Genomic DNA, 19697 nt, shown 5'->3' with positions numbered 1-19697 from the left:
TTTCGCAGGTTTTTGTTCCTGAAAGAAGCCTTGTGATTGTTCCATCTGGTTTTGAATTCACCCTCGGTTAATCCTACATATGTGTCGGATGTGTTAATGGTAATACGGTAAGGACATTAACACATCCGACACATATGTAGGATTAACCGAGGGTGAATTCAAAACCAGATGGAACAATCACAAGGCTTCTTTCAGGAACAAAAACCTGCGAAATACCACAGAACTCAGCAAACACATTTGGGACCTCAAAGACAATAATGTTGAATATTCAATAACATGGCAAATTCTTGCATCCAGCACACCTTACAATAGTGGTAATAAAAGATGCAACCTATGCTTGAAAGAGAAACTGTTTATTATTTACCGTCCAGACCTGTCATCCCTCAACAAGCGCAGCGAAATTGTAACAACATGCCGCCATAGACGGAAACACCTCCTAGGTAACACATGAGCCAATCACCACGCCCCTAGGCCAGCCTGTACCCACCCACTCTGTGCCCTATATAAACCATGGTATGCGAATGCTCCCATTAAAATCTCCTGACGATTGAGGGTACCCCCCTCATGAAACAGGCCTGTAGAGATGAAATAGTCTTGTGATTTTTTTCCCACACATACATATATTGCGCTCTACTACGGTATCGAGCACTATTTTTTGGATAACCTTATTAAGACATATATATATATATATATATATATAGATACTGTATACACATACATATATATTTATAAACTGTATATAGTTCAACAACAAGAGGATTTATGTTGGCAATAATGAAGAAAAGGCGTCCAACTGACCTGCCCGTATGCAAATATGGTGGCGTTGTAGCCCTCGAAGCAGCCCTCAATAAGTCTCTCGGTGCAGTGGCTGTAGATGGCGTCCTGCTGACTGTTAATGTCGAAGACATAGTCGTAAGTGAAGGCCTTGTCCTTGCCCAAGAACACCTGCGGCTCCCCGGGCATCACGTAAGTGCAAATATGGCAACCCTCGATCTTCTCTCTGGCCAACTGAGGACGAATCCTGGTGGAAAAAGATCAACATTAGCTGGGTTTATTTCAAACATGCGTGACTTTGAAGTCGGCCTACAGGTCAACATGCCAGAAAAGGAAACCCATTATTCATACATGGAGAAATTTGCTTCGCTATACAAACTTCGATTAACGAACCATGTTCAAGAACCAATTCGTAAATCAAAGTTCCGCTGTTTTGTAAAAAAAAAAACGTTTGTCGTGAATCACAAGCTGTGCAGGTGTACCTAATGAAGTGTCTCAGTGTACTTTAAGGGAGGGAACATGAGTCACAGTTGCATCCAGTCTGCCTTCATTCCTTCATTCCAACTCAAAAACATCTCAATAGAACCGAATAGTAAATTAGTGGTGGTTCCACACAGTGTGTGTGTGTGTGTGTGAGCTGTATTTCACGCCTTGAAAAGCGCCAGCACACACCTCACAGTACACTCGCTGTTCAGGAGCGTAAACACAACCCACCCTGGATTTCATTAAGAATTTGCTCCTCCTTAAATAAATGCCATGACATCATTTCCTGCCAGAAAGAACCCACTCTGCTGAACTCACTGTCCAGCCTGGATGAACAATATCTACATATAAAAGTAGTTTTTATCCCCACTTTGCAATAACAGTCTGGCATGCGTAATACACAACTCTTTGCACGTGACACAATGTGTGTTTGTGTGCATGCAAAGGGCTACTTTGCCTGGCGTGTCCATGGCAACACACACATTGAAAAGACTCTCCCATTCATTCATGTAGCGGCCTGAATGGATGCCAGTGTTTGTGTTGCAGTTGTGTATCGATACTTCTGACGACAATGTATAACACTGTGTGAAAAAATAAAAAGCAGGGATGGTCTGAGCAGAAAGCGATTAAATGTCTTAGTCTGGTTTACGCTCTTAAAGATCTTTGGCCACCTTCCCAAAACCTGACAAGGTGCCATTACTGTATCAGCCTGACAATGCGGGTAGAGTTTAGTGTTCACAGACAATTAAATGATTTCCCAGTAAAGTGCAGACAAAAAAAAAAAAAAGGTTAAAGACACACCTTTTTAAATCAGGCTTTTTTACTGATCATGTTAAACTCTTCTTAAGGTTTTTATTGTGGTATTCTCTATTTTATTTATCGCTATAATTAGGGCCCGCAATGGGACATAAGGACCTATTGTATTTGTAAGGTTTTATTATTAGGGCCCGCAATGGCCCATTGCAAAAGGACTCCTATTATACCGGCCGCCTCTTCGAGCACTAATTTGACCCACTTAACATGCTTCAAAACTCACCATATTTGACCCACACATCAGGACCTGCGAAAATTGCCTTTTGATAAAAAAACCAAACCCCAAAAATAAAAATTGCACTCTAGCGCCCCCTAGGGAAAAAAAAAACTAGACTGCCTGTAACTCCCACTAGGAAGGTCGGAGAGACATGAAACAAAAACCTCTATGTAGGTCTGACTAACACCTACCTTTCATAATTGTATATTCTCGGGCAAAAATCAACAGGAAGTTGGCAATTCCCCCTTCAAGACAAAAAAGTACTAAAAACAGTCACTTTCGCCTCTTTGAGCTGTAATTTGACCCCCTTAACATGCTTCAAAACTCACCAAACTTAACACACACATCAGGACTGGCTAAAACTGTGATCTAATGAAAAAAACCTAACCCCAAATCTAAAAATTGTGCTCTACAGCAATTTTTTAATAAAACGGACAAAAAACTGCTCCTCGGAAGAAAAAAACTACAAAACTGCCTGTAACTCCCACTGGGAAGGTCGGAGAGACATGAAACAAAAACCTCTATGTAGGTCTCACTTGGACCTACATTTCATTAATTGACAACCCCCAGGAAAAATCCACAGGAAGTTTGCTATTCCCCCTTCAAAACAATTTTTTTGTAAAAACCGGTCACCTTCCTTCTAAAACGAACTCCTCTGAGCGCGTTTGTTGTTTCGCCTTCAAACTAACACAGGAGAGAGATTGAACCCTTGTGAATACAACAACAGAAGCGCTTTTTAATCAACTGCTCCGGTTTTGATTTTATGACCCTTCAAAGACCCGCTGCGCTGATGCTGCTGCAATGCTGTTTTTTTAAGATGGCTGCTTAAAAGCAGGAAGCACCAACGTGCCCACACAATGCAGACAAGGTAGGTACACTAGACAAAAGTCTTGGGACACTTCAGACTACAAGTAGACAAAAGTATTGGGACACTTAGGACTAGCACCTGCCAAATACGCGGGCCCGAACAACGCTGCTTGCAGCTTTAATTACTACTATTATTCTTTAGATGTTATGTTTTTATTAATTTAATCATATGTATTAATATATTACCTTTACCACACACACACACACACACACACACACACAAACGTACACACAGACAGCGCGCGGCGCGCCTCTTTTTTGTCGCCTCTTCAGCAGCGCTGCAACACTCAGATCTTCTCAGTTTCTAGCCGATACTACATAAAAAATAACGCAAAATAACGCAGTAACGCATCATGTAGTAACGGTAACGGAGTTACTGAATATAAAAAATAACGCGTTAGATTACTAGTTACCGCCGATAGTAACGGCGTTACAGTTACAACACAGTCCCAACACTGATTATAACGTGCACAGGCAATGAATGGTCTATTTAAAAAAAAAAAAGTTTTCATATATAAGGGGCACCAAATTATAGGGCGCATTAAAAGGAGTCTTTTTTTTTTTTTTTTTCCCAAATGTAAAACACTTCCTTGTGGTCTACATAACATGTAATGGTGGTTCTTTGGTCAAAATGTTGCATATATTATGTTTTACAGACCATCTTCAAGCCGCTTTCTGACAGTCGTTTCCGGATGCGCCGTTTTGTGGGCGGTCTTTTTTACGTGCCTCACCTCCGGCAGCGTCTTCTCCCCGTCATCTTTGTTGTAGCGGTGTAGCGTGCAAGGACGGGAGTTGGGGAAGTGTCAAAAGATGGAGCTAACTGTTTTAATGACATTCAGACTTGACTTAAATCATGAAATCATTTCACATGTAATTTGCTACTCTTCTTTATTTATATTCATAAAAAATTATAAAACAATTAAAAAAAGTCAGAGGAATTATGTTTTGTTTGATTTAAAGTTTTTTGACCCTGTCATGCCAATTTCTATTTAATTAACAACTTTATTTTAACCAAAATTTTGTATTTGAAAATATTTCAAATTACATAAATATAATAATAATTAAAAATAATATATATAATAATATACCAATATTTTGTGTTTGAAAAAAATTACATTATAAAAAATAATAATTTAAAATATTTTTATTTTTATTTCGCAGTGTCATTTAGTTTTTATATGATAAACCGATACGTAAACACTTACACAAAAATTAAAAAGAACAGAGTCTTCATCAATTTCTACTACAAATACAAAAGTTCAAAAAACTGAATTCATTACACTTCCTTATTTATATGCATTAATGCTATTAAACAATTTAAAAATAAATATTATAATATGTTCCTTTTAAATTACAGTATTTTGACCTTGTCATGTGCCAATTTCTATGAAATTAAAAACTTCCTTTAACCAAAATTTAGCGTTTTATCTTTTTTTTATATAAAATTAATTAATGAAAAATAAAAATAAATTTAAATTTATTTTGCAAAGTGTCATTTGGTTTTACTATGATACACCAATACATAAACACTCACATTTTATATAAATGTAAAAACAATGTTGTGTCTTCATAGAGTTTTACTACAATTGAATTTTTTTTTTTTTTAAATAAGTAAATTATTACACTTCTTTATTTATATTTAATAATTTTATTAAACAATTTCAAAAAGTTAGATGAAACAGTACTTCCTATTGTTCTATACGGCACACAAAGGCATACAGTACATAACATAATTAAACATTATTCAGATAATCTGATGTTTATACCAAAAACTTGGTCAAAATGTTGTAACGCAAAGGGGCACCAAATTATAGGGCGCATTAAAAGGAGTCTTTTTTTTTTTTTTTTTTCAAATGTAAAACACTTCCTTGTGGTCTACATAACATGTAATGGTGGTTCTTTGGTCAAAATGTTGCATATATTATGTTTTACAGACCATCTTCAAGCCGCTTTCTGACAGTCGTTTCCGGATGCGCCGTTTTGTGGGCGGTCTTTTTTACGTGCCTCACCTCCGGCAGCGTCTTCTCCCCGTCATCTTTGTTGTAGCGGTGTAGCGTGCAAGGACGGGAGTTGGAGAAGTGTCAAAAGATGGAGCTAACTGTTTTATGACATTCAGACTTGACTTCAATCATGAAATCATTTAACATGTAATTTGCTACTCTTCTTTATTTATATTCATAAAAAATTACAAAACAATTAAAAAAAGTCAGAGGAATTATGTTTTGTTTGATTTAAAGTTTTTTGACCCTGTCATGCCAATTTCTATTTAATTAACAACTTTATTTTAACCAAAATTTTGTATTTGAAAATATTTCAAATTACATAAATATAATAATAATTAAAAATAATATATATAATAATATACCAATATTTTGTGTTTGAAAAAAATTACATTATAAAAAATAATAATTTAAAATATTTTTATTTTTATTTCGCAGTGTCATTTATGATAAACCGATACGTAAACACTTACACAAAAATTAAAAAGAACAGAGTCTTCATCAATTTCTACTACAAATACAAAAGTTAAAAAAACTGAATTCATTACACTTCCTTATTTATATGCATTAATGCTATTAAACAATTTAAAAATAAATATTATAATATGTTCCTTTTAAATTACAGTATTTTGACCTTGTCATGTGCCAATTTCTATTAAATTAAAAACTTCCTTTAACCAAAATTTAGCGTTTTATCTTTTTTTTATATAAAATTAATTAATGAAAAATAAAAATAAATTTAAATTTATTTTGCAAAGTGTCATTTGGTTTTACTATGATACACCAATACATAAACACTCACATTTTATATAAATGTAAAAACAATGTTGTGTCTTCATAGAGTTTTACTACAATTGAATTTATTTATTTTTTAAATAAGTAAATTATTACACTTCTTTATTTATATTTAATAATTTTATTAAACAATTTCAAAAAGTTAGATGAAACAGTACTTCCTATTGTTCTATACGGCACACAAAGGCATACAGTACGTAACATAATTAAACATTATTCAGATAATCTGATGTTTATACCAAAAACAGACCAATTGTGAGTGATTGTTTCCAGTTAAAACACTTTTCCCCCCTCAGGTTGAATAAAAAAATCTGACCTTTGAGCAAACTAATCTGCCTTTTCGACAAGACACACACAGGTTTCCTTGTTGCATGTTTTTCCTTGGAAATGGAACACCACTGCTGCCTTACTACACACGGTGGTCCGCACAGCCACTGGGAGACAAGTTACAGTACATTTGATACTTTATCTAATATGACTGAGCCTAAAATAGGCACGCACAGACTTTTCAAGCGCATTCAAGCGTATAGGAGCAAAACATGCACATGAATTAGGACACTTTCGGTCAACTGTAAGGAAGATGAAAAAGAAAAGGAAAAGCTTAAGTTGTCACATGGATGGAGATTAAAAGGAAACATTTACCACTTACTGTGAATTCCTTAATATTTGTCGCCAGGAACACGGAAAAAGCAGGACAATAGCACAAGAAACACACTAAATAATAATATTATTATATTTAAATTGGTGTTATTGTTTTTTGATATAATACGATTTATAATAATTCACTGTAATTATACATATTACAATTCCATTTCTTACATACTTTTTACATTTGATTAGCAACATAAAAAGCACACGCAAACGCACACACATTAAACTGCTTAAATAATAACAACATTAATTAAATTTTACCTTATGTAATCATTATAATATAATTAGTAACACAATACAATTTTACTTGATTAAATAATAGTAATAAGTACTATATATTTAAAAAAAATATTTAAATAGCGCTAGGTAATGTTTTTAGCATTACTAATAATTAGCTGGACTTCTTTAGGGTTTGACTGTATCCTGATATCACGATCATTTCTATGTATATATTGATCATTAAGCTAGTTATCATATAGTTTAAAGTAAATTACACCTAATTACATACAAAATTAAAAACTAGAAGCAAATTCTAATTCATTTTCCTCAACTATTGCCCGAATGCTAACAAATTTTATTCCTAATCCGTCAGACATTAAATCAATCGGGCGATTCATGTCCCAATTTTCCCACTTTCCGATCAGCAAACGCCCAATTATCTTATGTCTTCCAGAGGTGTGGACTCGAGTCACATGACTTGGACTCGAGTCAGACTCGAGTCATGAATTTGATGACTTTAGACTCGACTTGACAAAATGTAAAAAGACTTGCAACTCGACTTCGACTTTAACATCAATGACTTGTGACTTCACTTGGACTTGAGCCTTTTGAATTGACATGACTTGACATGACTTGCTACTTTCCCCAAAACCCAAAGATGAAAAAGTTATTCGGGAGCGCTCCGTATTTTTCATTGTGTACTTGTCTATCAGCGTTGCGTGTGTCAGCTGGTGTGGTCTCAGTACAACAGCCAATCAAATTAGATCTACTTTGTTTTCATCACACAGCATTCATCCAATCAAATTGCAGGACAACCAACGAAGAAGACATGTCCAAACCACACGCCAGTGAACAAAAAATTATACCTAAAATAATTTTGTTTGGGTATAAAAATTACGAGGTGGTCAACACAAAACGGTTTGCAGTATGCAACACATGCGGTTCGAAAATTACTGATGGAGAGGCAACAACTTCCAACTTCGTCCGGCATTTGAAGTTGCACAAAGAACGGTAAGTTTTGAATGTAAGATAACGTTTATTGGCTAAGTAACGTGACTTTTATTTGCTGTGTAGTTAAATCAGTGAGGCTGTAAACTCACTGCTAACGTTATAACGTTATTGCAAACACGGGAATCTGTTGCAGTTCACTACCTTATTCATACTTTTTGTTCAGTGATTTTTTTAAGCAGGGTTACGTTAGTCAATATATCACACGTAACGTTAGACGGCGGTCAGCAGCACCGTGTATTTTAGCCACCTAAAAAAAAGACAAAAATAGTAAAATAAAGGTCAGTTAAAATGTATACTATATTATGAATATGTGTACCGTTTTAGCTAGCTTTCTGACATACTGTTGGTTGTTTACCTCAGTGGTCCCCAACCACCGGGCCGCGGCCCGGTACTGGTCCGTGGATCGATTGGTATCGGGCCGCACAAGAAATATATATATATATTTTTTTAATTAAATCAACATAAAAAACACAAGATACACTTAATAGTAGTGCACCAACCCAAAAAAACTCTCTCCCCCTTTTGTTCTGGGCATTGAACATGAAGACTCTTCCTTCACTGTTCCGAGTGGCCATGAGAGTCTTGGCAGTGCCTGCCTCCAGTGCTCCAGTGGAGCGAGTTTTCAGCCATGGTGGCATCATACTACGCCCCCATCGTGCACAAATGACTGACAAACTCTTGGCTAATTTGGTCTTTTGCAAATGCAATGCAGCATAGGGCCCTGACATATAAAAAGTACAACTTTTTTGATATGTTCACGTATATGTCATGTTTTTTCAATGTTAACACTTTTGTACAAATAAGTACATTTGCACTTTATTTTTCAATGTGTTTGTTCTGTAAAGGAATGAGTTAATGTTTAAAATGACTGGTTAATAGTGCTATTATAAAGTGCAATGTCAGCACAATTTTCTTTCCTGCAATTTAAAATGCACTTGTTTTAATAAATAAATACAGCATTTGAAAAGCATACACAATCTGTGTTAATATATTAGTCTGTGGTTAAAAGGACTTGAAAGGACTCGAAACTCAAAATGCAGGACTTAGGACTTGACTTGAGACTTTCCAGTCTTGACTTTGGACTTGACTCGGGGCTTGCCTGTCTTGACTCGGGACTTGACTCGGACTTGAGGGCAAAGACTTGAGACTTACTTGTGACTTGCAAAACAATGACTTGGTCCCACCTCTGATGTCTTCTAAAATTGTCCTGTGGTCTGATTTGTGTGAAGAGTAAATTTGTCCGGATAATTACCTCTTTAAAAGGGGTCAAAACCGAAAATTGTAATTATTGCTGGCATTGCCATAGTGAGCAAAGTTCTGCATATCTGTGGGGAAAGCCTGAGTCAGCACTGCATAAAATAAGCCAAACAAGGATAAAAAAAAAAAAAAGCATTGGGGCTATTCAGCGGATAATGAAGTCTGTGTTTGCGCCTGGGGATGTAACGATATGAAAATCTCACATCAAGATTATTGTGACCAAAATGATCACGGTTATCATTATTATTGCGATGTTGTTGCATGTGCTCAAAAAGTACACAATGAAATCTTTTGACCAAGTTATTTTTTGTTTTAAATAACCCCAAAAAATAGACAACACTCTTTGAAAAGTCACTATTTTGCATGTTTCCTGTTTTAGTCTTACTATTTGGCTAAGCTTTTATTGTTTTAAATATTGGTTCATCCTGTAACACTTTAAGATTTATGTCTATCAAAAGTGCATAAAAAATAAAATATATTATTTATTATTTCTGGCGGGCGTTGTGGTCTTTGAACGCACCGTAAAAACACATCGTCGCGTATTCCTCGGAGTAAAGAACGATCACTCTGTTCTAAAAGAGCACAGCTCGTAGGTTTAATGAAATCTGAATATCTTAGTTGCTAGGACAGTAATGTATTTATACAGGTAAAAGCCAGTAAATTAGAATATTTTGAAAAACTTGATTTATTTCAGTAATTGCATTCAAAAGGTGTACCTTGTACATTATATTTATTCATTGCACACAGACTGATGCATTCAAATGTTTATTTCATTTAATTTTGATGATTTGAAGTGGCAACAAATGAAAATCCAAAATTCCGTGTGTCACAAAATTTGAATATTGTGTAAGGCTAATACAAAAAAGGGATTTTTAGAAATGTTGGCCAACTGAAAAGTATGAAAATGAAAACTATGAGCATGTACAATACTCAATACTTGGTTGGAGCTCCTTTTGCCTCAATTACTGCGTTAATGCGGCGTGGCATGGAGTCGATGAGTTTCTGGCACTGCTCAGGTGTTATGAGAGCCCAGGTTGCTCTAAATAGTGGCCTTCAACTCTTCTGCGTTTTTGGGTCTGGCATTCTGCATCTTCCTTTTCACAATACCCCACAGATTTTCTATGGGGCTAAGGTCAGGGGAGTTGGCGGGCCAATTTAGAACAGAAATACCATGGTCCGTAAACCAGGCACGGGTAGATTTTGCGCTGTGTGCAGGCGCCAAGTCCTGTTGGAACTTGAAATCTCCATCTCCATAGAGCAGGTCAGCAGCAGGAAGCATGAAGTGCTCTAAAACTTGCTGGTAGACGGCTGCGTTGACCCTGGATCTCAGGAAACAGAGTGGACCGACACCAGCAGATGACATGGCACCCCAAACCATCACCCAACCATGCAAATTTTGCATTTCCTTTGGAAATCGAGGTCCCAGAGTCTGGAGGAAGACAGGAGAGGCACAGGATCCACGTTGCCTGAAGTCTAGTGTAAAGTTTCCACCATCAGTGATGGTTTGGGGTGCCATGTCATCTGCTGGTGTCGGTCCACTCTGTTTCCTGAGATCCAGGGTCAACGCAGCCGTCTACCAGCAAGTTTTAGAGCACTTCATGCTTCCTGCTGCTGACCTGCGCTATGGAGATGGAGATTTCAAGTTCCAACAGGACTTGGCGCCTGCACACAGCGCAAAATCTACCCGTGCCTGGTTTACGGACCATGGTATTTCTGTTCTAAATTGGCCCGCCAACTCCCCTGACCTTAGCCCCATAGAAAATCTGTGGGGTATTGTGAAAAGGAAGATGCAGAATGCCAGACCCAAAAACGCAGAAGAGTTGAAGGCCACTATCAGAGCAACCTGGGCTCTCATAACACCTGAGCAGTGCCAGAAACTCATCGACTCCATGCCACGCCGCCGCTTTAACGCAGTAATTGAGGCAAAAGGAGCTCCAACCAAGTATTGAGTATTGTACATGCTCATATTTTTCATTTTCATACTTTTCAGTTGGCCAACATTTCTAAAAATCCCTTTTTTGTATTAGCCTTAAGTAATATTCTAATTTTGTGACACACGGAATTTTGGATTTTCATTTGTTGCCACTTCAAATCATCAAAATTAAATGAAATAAACATTTGAATGCATCAGTCTGTGTGCAATGAATAAATATAATGTACAAGTTACACCTTTTGAATGCAATTACTGAAATAAATCAAGTTTTTCAAAATATTCTAATTTACTGGCTTTTACCTGTATAAGTTTAGATCGGGGTATGTCGTTTCTTAACGGGGAAAGACGCTAATGTCTCTTGTTTTTATGTTAGCATTTAAGATAGAGAGCTGATGCCAGTCAGTCGGTGAGTTTGTTCACCCGGCAGGTCAATTCCAATTTTTTTGGCCGTAAGTGACCTGTATCGGATTTTTTAATGTCAATGTGAACAGTGCAATTACGATTTTTTTTAAAGTCTACGCAGGTCCCTCTCGTATATGGATATATTTTCGCTGATCTGAACGAACAGGTCACGTACGTTCGACCAAGATGTCATCAAAAAGGGATAACCGTTAATAATTATTTGACAAAATAGACTGATGCAAAAAAATGGTTGCATCACAAAGCAGAAAACATGTGAAAATAATGTTTTAGGACCTCACGTCAATGTTCCACCAGTCGAGTCTGACTGCTCGCCCACACGTTACCCGCGTTAATTTTCGGCTCCTAAATGGCTGTCAAAGTGTGCTAACTTGTCGGAATACCTACTCAGTAGGGGTGTGGGAAAAAATCGATTTGAGTTCGAATCGCGATTCTCACGTAGTGCGATTCAGAATCGATTCTCATTTTTAAAAAATAGATTTTTTTAAATTTTTTTTTAATTAATCAATCCAACAAAACAATACACAGCAATACCATAACAATGCAATCCAATTCCAAAACCAAACCCGACCCAGCAACACTCAGAACTGCAATAAACAGAGCAATTGAGAGGAGACACAAACACGACACAGAACAAACCAAAAGTACTGAAACAAAAATGAATATTATCAACAACAGTATCAATATTAGTTACAATTTCAACATAGCAGTGATTAAAAATCCCTCATTGACATCATCATTAGACATTTATAAAAAATTTAAAAAAAAGAACAATAGTGTCACAGTGGCTTACACTTGCATCGCATCTCATAAGCTTGACAACGCACTGTGTCCAATATTTTCACAAAAGATAAAATAAGTCATATTTTTGGTTCATTTAATAGTTAAAACAAATTTACATTATTGCAATCAGTTGATAAAACATTGTCCTTTACAATTATAAAAGCTTTTTACAAAAATCTACTACTCTGCTTGCATGTCAGCAGACTGGGGTAGATCCTGCTGAAATCCTATGTATTGAATGAACAGAGAATAGTTTTGAATCGGGAAAAAAAATCGTTTTTGAATCAAGAATCGTGTTGAATTGAAAGAAGAAAAAAAAACCCGATTTGGAATCGAATCGTGACCCCAAGAATCGATATTGAATCGAATCGTGGGACACCCAAAGATTCACAGCCCTACTACTCAGACATCTTGTTCTGGTGAGATGCATGATTGATGATTTAAAATAAACTTAACGGGGAGAAAGGAAGTGAGGAAGCAGCAGACCACTCGATGATGTAAACATTGGCACATACGGAAGTGATCAAGGCGACACTATAAATAATTTGTCTGCGTAAGCGCTTATAATAACAATATCACTAATACTTGGTTAATAATCAAGTCACAAAATATAAATACAGTATTGTTGGCGGTTTTTGAATGGTCAATTATTGGATTTTATGGGAAAAATAGTGGAGCACCCATTGGGTAAGTCATTTTCGTCTGTAAGCAGACTTTTATTTACGTTTATTTAATATTTACAATGCATATAAAAAATCCAGCCGTTGTCATGTCTTTCATAATCAAATCAAATCAAATCAACTTTATTTATAGAGCACATTTAAAATTTACCACAGGGGTAGCCAAAGTGCTGTACAATGAGCAGGTTAAAAGATAAAACGAGTACCGAGCAAACACAACACAACACAAACAGAACACGATAAAAAATAAATAATTAAAATAGAATTAATAAAAACATAAAAACAGGATCACAGCAGGTGTATTATGGGGCGCCATTGCAGGATGGATATCACTCAGTGTTAAAAGCCATGGAATAAAAGTATGTTTTTAAGAGAGATTTAAAAACAGGAAGAGAGGAGGCTTGTCTAACACTCAGGGGTAGGTCGTTCCAGAGCTTGGGAGCAGCAACGGCGAAAGCTCTGTCACCTCTAAGCTTCAGCCTTGTGTCAGGGACCGTCAACAGCAGCTGATCGGCTGATCTTAAGGATCGGGTGGGGCAGTAAGGCTGAAGGAGGTCGGACAGATAGGTTGGCGCGAGGTTGTTTAGACATTTAAAAACAAATAAAAGGAGTTTAAAATGTATTCGGTAACGCACAGGGAGCCAGTGAAGGGACGCTAAAATAGGGGTGATGTGCTCACGTCTGCGGGTCTGTGTTAGCAGACGAGCAGCAGAGTTCTGCACGAGCTGCAGGCGGGCGAGGGAGGCCTGGCTAATGCCAACATACAGGGCATTACAATAATCAAGACGAGTCGAGATAAAAGCGTGGATTAATTTCTCAAGATCATGTCTTGATAGAAGCGGTTTCACTTTCGCTATTTGGCGTAATTGATAAAAGCTTTTTTGAACGACGCTGCTGATTTGTTTTTCGAATTTAAAATCTGAGTCAAACTTTACCCCCAGGTTTGTGACAGAGTCGCTGAGATACGGGGTCAGAGTGCCGAGGTCAACGTTGGGGGAGGGAGAGCGACTTGGACCGAACAACATAACTTCTGTTTTATCTTCATTTAGGCTCAGGAAGTTAGCTGAAAGCCAGACTTTGATGTCGTGCAGGCAGTCAATAAGACGTTGAACCGTGTTATTTTGTGCCATGGGAAAATAAATCTGGCAATCATCGGCATAAAAATGAAATGCAATACTGTACTTCCTAAAAATAGAACCAAGGGGGAGAAGGTAAAGCGCAAATAAAATTGGGGTAAGGATTGAGCCCTGGGGGACCCCATGTGGTAAAGGAGCTGTGGACGACATAAAACTGTCTACTTTTACACAAAAACTCCTGTCGGTTAGGTACGACCGGAACCAGTTGAGGGCGACGCCCTTAATGCCCACACAGTTCTCAAGACGAGTGATTAAGGTGGCGTGGTCGACGGTGTCGAACGCAGCAGACAGATCTAAAAGCACCAGGACAACATATTTACCAGAATCAGTGGACAGGAGGATATCGTTAAAAACTTTTAGAAGCGCTGACTCTGTGCTGTGGAGGGCTTTAAAACCGGACTGGAACAGCTCAGTGATACCATTATCCTCTAAGAAGGGCAACAACTGACTGTAGACAACCTTCTCTAATATTTTGGAAATGTATGGAAGATTAGAGATAGGTCTGAAGTTAGAGAGGAGAGAGGGGTCGAGGCTGGGTTTTTTAAGTAGAGGTCGTACCACTGCATGTTTAAACTCTACTGGAACTATTCCAGAAGAGAGGCTACTATTGATAATGTTAAGGACACTTGATCCAATAGTAGCAAGTACCTCCTTAAACAGGCGAGGTGGGAGGGCATCTGCAGGAGAACCAGAGGGCTTCATATGACTAACTGTGTCACTTAAAAAAGAAAAGGACACCGGCTCAAACTGATGGAAAACAGAAGAGAAATGCACGGGAACAGAAGGGTCATATGAAGGCTGAGATAGACTGGCTCTAGTTGACACAATTTTGTCAGTGAAAAAATGGAGACAATTTTCAATGACTGAACGATAAGCAAAATTCCAACAAAAGAGCAGTTCCCCTTTAAGGTTATTCCCTCAACTATGGTCATTTCCATTCCAGTAAATATTCGCATTCTTTAATGGCGGTTGCTATGGTTCTTCTTCTTCGATTTCGTTAGATCGCGTTTGTTCACGCAATAATTATTACGTGTGTGCTATGTTGATATTATTGTAACACAAAAACACACATAACCATCAAAACTTTTTAATACCTGATTTTTTTATCTTTATGTGTTGTTCAGGGCTGGGCGATATGGCAGAAAAACAAGTGTTTTATATTGGTCTATATTGATAGTTATTGATATATTTTATGAGCTATGGAAAAATATATTAAATGTAATATAATCCTCTCAGCTATCAAGGCAGAAAGGAAATGCCAACACAAGCGTGGAAAAACACTCAAAAAAAATGTAAACAAAATAGTATAATCACATTGAACACTTCAATCAATCAATCAATGTTTATTTATATAGCCCTAAATCACAAGTGTCTCAAAGGGCTGCACAAGCCACAACGACATCCTCGGTACAGAGCCCACATAAGGGCAAGGAAAAACTCACCCCAGTGGGACGTCGATGTGAATGACTATGAGAAACCTTGGAGAGGACCGCATATGTGGGTAACCCCCCCCCTCTAGGGGAGACCGAATGCAATGGATGTCGAGTGGGTCTGACATAATATTGTGAGAGTACAGTCCATAGTGGATCCAGCATAACAGTAAGAGTCCAGTCCACAGTGGGGGCAGCAGGAAACCATCCCGAGCGGAGACGGGTCAGCAGCGCAGAGATGTTCCCAACCGATATACAGGCGAGCGGTCCACCCCGGGTCCCGACCCCGGACAGCCAGCACCCCATCCACGGCCACCGGACCTGTGTGTCTCCCCTTCCACAAGGGGTAGGGGGGAGCAGAGGAGAAAAGAAAAGAAACGGCAGATCAACTGGTCTAAAAAAAGAGGGGGCTATTCAAAGGCTAGAGTATACAAATGAGTTTTGAGATGGGACTTAAATGCTTCTACTGAGGTAGCATCTCTAACTGTTACCGGGAGGGCATTCCATAGTACTGGAGCCCGAATAGAAAACGCTCTATAGCCCGCAGACTTTTTTTGGGCTCTGGGAATCACTAATAAGCCGGAGTTCTTTGAACGCAGATTTCTTGCCGGGACATATGGTACAATACAATCGGCAAGATAGGCTGGAGCTAGACCGTGTAGTATTTTATACGTAAGTAGTAAAACCTTAAAGTCGCATCTTAAGTGCACAGGAAGCCAGTGCAGGTGAGCCAGTATAGGCGTAATATGATCAAACTTTCTTGTTCTTGTCAAAAGTCTAGCAGCCGCATTTTGTACCAACTGTAATCTTTTAATGCTAGACATAGGGAGACCCGAAAATAAAACGTTACAGTAGTCGAGACGAGACGTAACGAACGCATGAATAATGATCTCAGCGTCGCTAGTGGATAAAATAGAACTAATTTTAGCGATATTACGGAGATGAAAGAAGGCCGTTTTAGTAACACTCTTAATGTGTGACTCAAAGGAGAGAGTTGGGTGGAAGATAATACCCAGATTCTTTACTGAGTCGCTTTGTGTAATTGTTTGGTTGTCAAATGTTAAGGTGGTATTATCAAATAAATGTCGGTGTTTAGCAGGACCGATAATCAGCATTTCCGTTTTCTTGGCGTTGAGTTGCAAGAAGTTAGCGGACATCCATTGTTTAATTTCATTAAGACACGCCTCCAGCTGACTACAATCCGGCGTGTTGGTCAGCTTTAGGGGCATGTAGAGTTGGGTGTCATCAGCATAACAATGAAAGCTAACACCGTATTTGCGTATGATGTCGCCTAGCGGCAGCATGTAAATACTAAAGAGTGCAGGGCCAAGAACCGAACCCTGGGGGACTCCGCACGTTACCTTAACATAGTCCGAGGTCACATTGTTATGGGAGACGCACTGCATCCTGTCAGTAAGATAAGAGTTAAACCACGACAAAGCTAAGTCTGACATACCAATACGTGTTTTGATACGCTCTAATAAAATATTATGATCGACGGTATCGAAAGCAGCGCTAAGATCAAGAAGCAGCAACATAGATGCAAAAAAAAGGAATATGTAAGAAATGCTTCATAAAGTGTAAGAAAATAGTGCAAAGTGTGAAAATGTCCCCAACCTTTTTGTAGCTGCGGACCGGTCACCGCTTGAAAATTTGTCCCACGGACCGGGGGGGGGGGGGGTTTAATAAAGAAATACACTCATGTGTGCTTACGGACTGTACCCCTGCAAACTGTATTGATCTATATTGATATATAATGTATATATTGTGTTTTTTATGTTGATTTAATAAATAAATTAAAAAAATAAAACTTTTTTTTTTTTTTTTTTTTCTTCTTGTGGTTGGGGACCACTGCTCTAAAGGGTGAGCGCGGCTTAGGTGGTGTGGTATTACCTGTCTTGGTGCACATTGGTGTGACGACGGTTCCTTTGAAAATAATCCGAAACACTGCCATACTGTCCAGGTGACTTTCCCTGTTGTATCCAAAATTTCTTTTTTTTTTACTTTCTCTTCTCACTCCATGAAAAAAACAACAACAAGATAGCACCACCCAACTTGATCGTTAATACTGTCACCCGATTGCCTGTTAGCATGTCACTCCCACTAAGCGAGTGCCTTTGTTCGTGCGACCAACCTTGTTTCGCAACTTCCCGTTTCTTCCGACAAAGGCGGAAAAAAAAAAGTTTTATCGAACCCATTTTTCTAGTGTCTATTGTGATATATTGTGATATCGACGCCCAGCCGTAGGTTTGTTACAGACTAAAAATCTCTTCAAATTTAGAAAATCTTTATGTGTACCACAGCATATTATAGTATTAGTATATATAGTCTTTAGGCCATGGGTATCAAACGTACGGCCCGCGGGCCAGATCAGGTTCGCGAACAGGTTTTATCCAGCCCGCGTGACGAGTTTGCCAAGTATTAAATGAGCTGTTTTTGTTTTTTACGAAATAAACTGCTGTTCTAAATGTGTCCACTGGATGTGACAATAGCAATTCTGTTAGGCAACCAAACGGTTTATGGGGCCAAGCAAGAAGTAAAGGGTGACTGTGGTTCCTCTTCCTCGACCCACATGACACTTAAAACCTACCGTTTTATGTCTTCTGCTCCGAACACATCGTTATTTGGCACTCTCGTTGCCCCAAAATGTCTGTCAAACACGAGAAAAGTGAACGTAACCCTTTTGAATAGTTTTTACTAGGGATGTCCGATAATGGCTTTTTGCCGATATCCGATATTCCGATTTTGTTCAACTTGTCAGGCTTTCCCCTGACAGTTTGGTTGTTTTTTAGTTTTTCCTCTGTGTGTGTAGTATTTCCTGTCAGCGCTCTTGTTTTGGTTCTGTTTCCTGTTTGTCTCCCTGAGTGCTGTGTCCCCTCAGCTGTGGCTGATTGGCATCTGGCCACACCTGGTGTCAATCAGCCAGCTGCTATTTATACCTGCCCTACTCTCCAGTCACTGCTGGATTATTGTCATTGTCGCTAATACTTGTTGTCACTACTACCTGTCATAATAATTGTCGTTGTAGCTCTGTCTACTTTTGTTCACTCTGCTCTTGTCATAGTTCCTTCGTGTCACAGTAAGTGTTTTTGTTTCTTGTCGACAGTTAGCCTTTGTGCTATTTTAGTTCATAGCCAAGTTTGTTCTCCGCCTTGTGCGCGCCTTTTGTTTGTACCCTTTTGTTTGTTTTTTTGCCATAGTGCTTAATTAAATCATGTTTCCTCGCTCAATGCCTGCCGTCATCTCTGCATCTTGGGGTTCGTCACCAACAAACTCTGACACAACTCTTTAATTACCGATACCGATATCAACCGATATATGCAGTCGTGGAATAAACACATTATTATGCCTAATTTGGACAACCAGGTATGGTGAAGATAAGGTACTTTTAAAAATAAGATAAATAAATTAAAAACATTTTCTTGAATAAAAAAGAAAGTAAAACAATATAAAAACAGTTACATAGAAACTAGTAATTAATGAAAATGAGTAAAATTAACTGTTAAAGGTTAGTACTATTAGTGGAGCAGCAGCACGCACAATCATGTGTGCTTACGGACTGTATCCCTTGCAGACTGTATTGATATATATTGATATATAATGTAGGAACCAGAATATTAATAACAGAAAGAAACAACCCTTTTGTGTGAATGAGTGTAAATGGGGGAGGGAGGTTTTTTGGGTTGGTGCACTAATTGTAAGTGTATCTTGTGTTTTTTATGTTGATTTAATAAAAAAATAAAAAATAAAAAAAAACGATACCGATAATTAAAAAAACGATACCGATATTTTCCGATATTACATTTGAACGCATTTATCGGCCGATAATATCGGCAGGCCGATATTATCGGACATCCCTAGTTTTTACCTTTGTTCCTTACGGTTTGTTGAGCTAGTACTGGATTGATACGTGGACATGACAAAGGCGGCATTTGATACCTAGAAGAGTTTACATGTTGTGTTTTTTGTTCAATTCCAGAAAGACTGTGACTTAAATGATGCTACCTCAGTAGAAACATTTAAGTCCCATCTCAAAACTCATTTGTATACTCTAGCCTTTGAATAGCCCCCCTTTTTTAGACCAGTTGATCTGCCGTTTCTTTTCTTTTCTCCTCTGCTCCCCCCTATCCCTTGTGGAGGGGAAGACACACAGATCCGGTGGCCATGGATGGGGTGCTGGCTGTCCGGGGTCGGGACCCGGGGTGGACCGCTCGCCTGTATATCGGTT

At 38.2% G+C, this 19697-nt stretch overlaps 1 protein-coding gene across 5 annotated transcripts in view; it reads right to left on the bottom strand.

The window, feature by feature from the left end:
* LOC133606147 (kinesin-like protein KIF21A) overlaps positions 1-19697 on the bottom strand; it is a 105503-nt gene that overhangs the window by 67878 nt on the left and 17928 nt on the right. For all 5 annotated transcript variants that reach the window (XM_061959756.1, XM_061959757.1, XM_061959758.1 and 2 more), the window contains exon 2: positions 799-1021. In XM_061959756.1, coding sequence (XP_061815740.1) covers positions 799-1021 — 223 coding nt within the window. The remainder of the gene's footprint in view (positions 1-798; positions 1022-19697) is intronic.

This window comes from Nerophis lumbriciformis, linkage group LG05 (assembly GCF_033978685.3).
Source record: "Nerophis lumbriciformis linkage group LG05, RoL_Nlum_v2.1, whole genome shotgun sequence".
Lineage (NCBI taxonomy): Eukaryota > Metazoa > Chordata > Actinopteri > Syngnathiformes > Syngnathidae > Nerophis > Nerophis lumbriciformis.
The sequence above is the reverse complement of the archived record's forward strand: the minus strand, read 5'-3'. Positions and strand labels throughout refer to the sequence as shown.